The 2,380-nt window shown below is 40.9% G+C and overlaps 1 protein-coding gene across 1 annotated transcript in view; it reads left to right on the top strand.

Moving 5' to 3' along the window:
* ABCB5 (ATP binding cassette subfamily B member 5) overlaps positions 1-2,380 on the top strand; it is a 93,673-nt gene that overhangs the window by 40,529 nt on the left and 50,764 nt on the right. The window contains exons 16-17 of the mRNA XM_019508539.1: positions 733-885; positions 1,663-1,806. Coding sequence (XP_019364084.1) covers positions 733-885; positions 1,663-1,806 — 297 coding nt within the window. The remainder of the gene's footprint in view (positions 1-732; positions 886-1,662; positions 1,807-2,380) is intronic.

Below are 2,380 nucleotides of genomic sequence, written 5' to 3' on the forward strand. Positions count from 1 at the left end.
TTCCTGCCATGGCAGGGGGTCGGACTAGATGATCTGCTCAGGTCCCTTCCGACCCTAGAAACTATGAAACTATGAAACTTCAGGAGGGATGTGGACAACATTGAGAGGGTCCAGAGGAGGGCCAGCCATATGATCCGGGGTTCCCACAGGTGGAGCTCAGGGGTTGTTCCAGCTAGCAAATTTAAACCCCTTCACTGATGTGCCCCAGCAGGGGTAATGGACTTTGCGAGTTGAACTCTGCAGCAGGGCGAGCCCTTTGGCTCTGCCTGCTCCATCCTGTGGCAGCCCCAGGATTACTAGAGACCTGGGGCTGCCTGAAGAGAATGCTAACAACTGGCTGATTGTCAGTTTGGGGCTGGTTGGAGACTAGGGCCATCAGGGGCTGATTCCAACAATCAGATAATTATCATCATCAGGCCTCAGACAGCTCTGGGGCATGGACATGCTACACATTCAGTTTACAGCTGCATGAAAACCAGTTACAAAGCTGTCCTACATTATATGTGGACCATTTTGTGGCTGGTTTGCCATTTTATAGTGCCTTAAATTTTGTAAATGTGTGGCACCATTGTCAATTCTGGTGCAATTAACATGTTAATCCTGCCATAGATGTAACATGTGCCAGAGGCCTCATAGTACTTACCTGACACTGCAAATAGAAATTAAGTCCGTTTCTTACAACTACACCATTGTACTCGATATATTTGTAACTGAATTTCTGTTATGTTAAAGTCAATTAAAAAAGCAGAGCACAGTGAAGAATCAGCAGAAACAGTTCTGAAAAATCATGAAGAATCACCACCCAGCAACAGCTTGATCTCTGAAAAAGCAAGAATAAAACATATTCCACAAAAGATGTCTGAAGAAGAAGTCAAACCTGAAGAGGTAATCATTTACAGAAGTGACATTTGATTTTCTTGGTGGGTCTTGCTCAGTCCTAAAAAATGATTAGTTATGGTGTGGTACAGTGAAAATATATGAGTTTCAACAGATCCTACAGAGTTCTTCCAAAGAAATGGCAGCAATTTTGAATAGATCAGTCTATTCAAGATTATCTCAGTGCCAGTTAGAAAGGCTGTTTCTTCTTTCTAAATTTATATATCTGATTCATGTGACATTCGGCAAATTTCTTAACTTTTCTGTTTCTGGTTGTCCTCAGCTATCATATTTTTATTAGGAAAAACTTTCTCACTAGGAGGGTAGTGGAGCACTGGAACAAGTTACCTAGAGAGGAGGTGTAAACTCCATCCTTGGAGCTTTTTAAGGCCCAGCTTGACAAAGCCCAGGCTGAAATGATCTAGTTGGGGATGGTCCTGCTTTGAGCTGGGTGTTGCATTAGATGTCCTCCTGAGGTCCCTTTCAACCCTAATTTCTATGATTCTATGACAATACTACCCTCCTTTGTAACACTGCTTTGGGACCCTTGGGTCAAAGTTGCTACCTTATATGAATGCAAGACATAACTATTAACACAGATGTTGCTGTTAATGTTATTATGGAGTGAGTATCATAGAATGGATTGGGCCATTCCCAGATTCTTAAATTTTCTTTGTCTATATGCAGTGTACAAGTAGTTCAACTCAGGTCTCTGAAAAAGAAAGGAGAGAATTGTATTTTACAAAGATACAATAATTGATTTAATGTTTCTGTTTTCTTTTATAGGAACATCTGCCCCAAGTTTCTTTGCTGAAACTTTTTAAATTAAACAAATCTGAGTGGCCTTTGATTGCATTAGGGACGCTGGCTGCCATTATAAATGGAGCATGTTCCCCCCTCTTTGCCGTCATATTTGGTAAAATTGTAACAGTTAAGTATAAGAATAATTGTTCTTTAATTTAACTGTAGAAGGACTGTAATGAATATGACATGACTGGAACTTTTGGTCCCATCTACACTACCATGAAACCGTGCTAGCCAGAATCATATTACTGTAGCTGTCTGGTCACTGAACAGCCAACCTGGGGAGATTAGAAACATGGTGTGCTTCCTCTAGGGAAACAGTGTTTGTATATTTCTGCATACAATTTGTTTTGACTAACATAGTTTCTCTATACTATAATAATTCTTAGCACTCACGTTGGACCAACTGAGTTGGAAAAAAGTTCTTTGCAAGCTTTCGGACACAACCATCCTTCTTCAGGCATAGGGAGTCTCTGCTGTTCTGAGATGTCCAAGCAACGAAAGAAGGGTGCTTGTGCCAGAAAGCTTGCAAAGAACTTTTTTCCAACTACTCAGTTGGTCTAATAAAAGATATCACATCTACCCAAAGAAGCTTGCTTGCCTATATCCTTAGACCAACATGACTACAAACCAAAAAACCCTGTAGCATTCATATAGCACTTTTTTTCCATTTACAGAGCCCGCAGCATCCCTATGACAT

This window comes from Gavialis gangeticus, unplaced genomic scaffold (genome assembly GCF_001723915.1).
Source record: "Gavialis gangeticus isolate Ggan-Ray unplaced genomic scaffold, GavGan_comp1, whole genome shotgun sequence".
Classification (NCBI taxonomy): domain Eukaryota; kingdom Metazoa; phylum Chordata; order Crocodylia; family Gavialidae; genus Gavialis; species Gavialis gangeticus.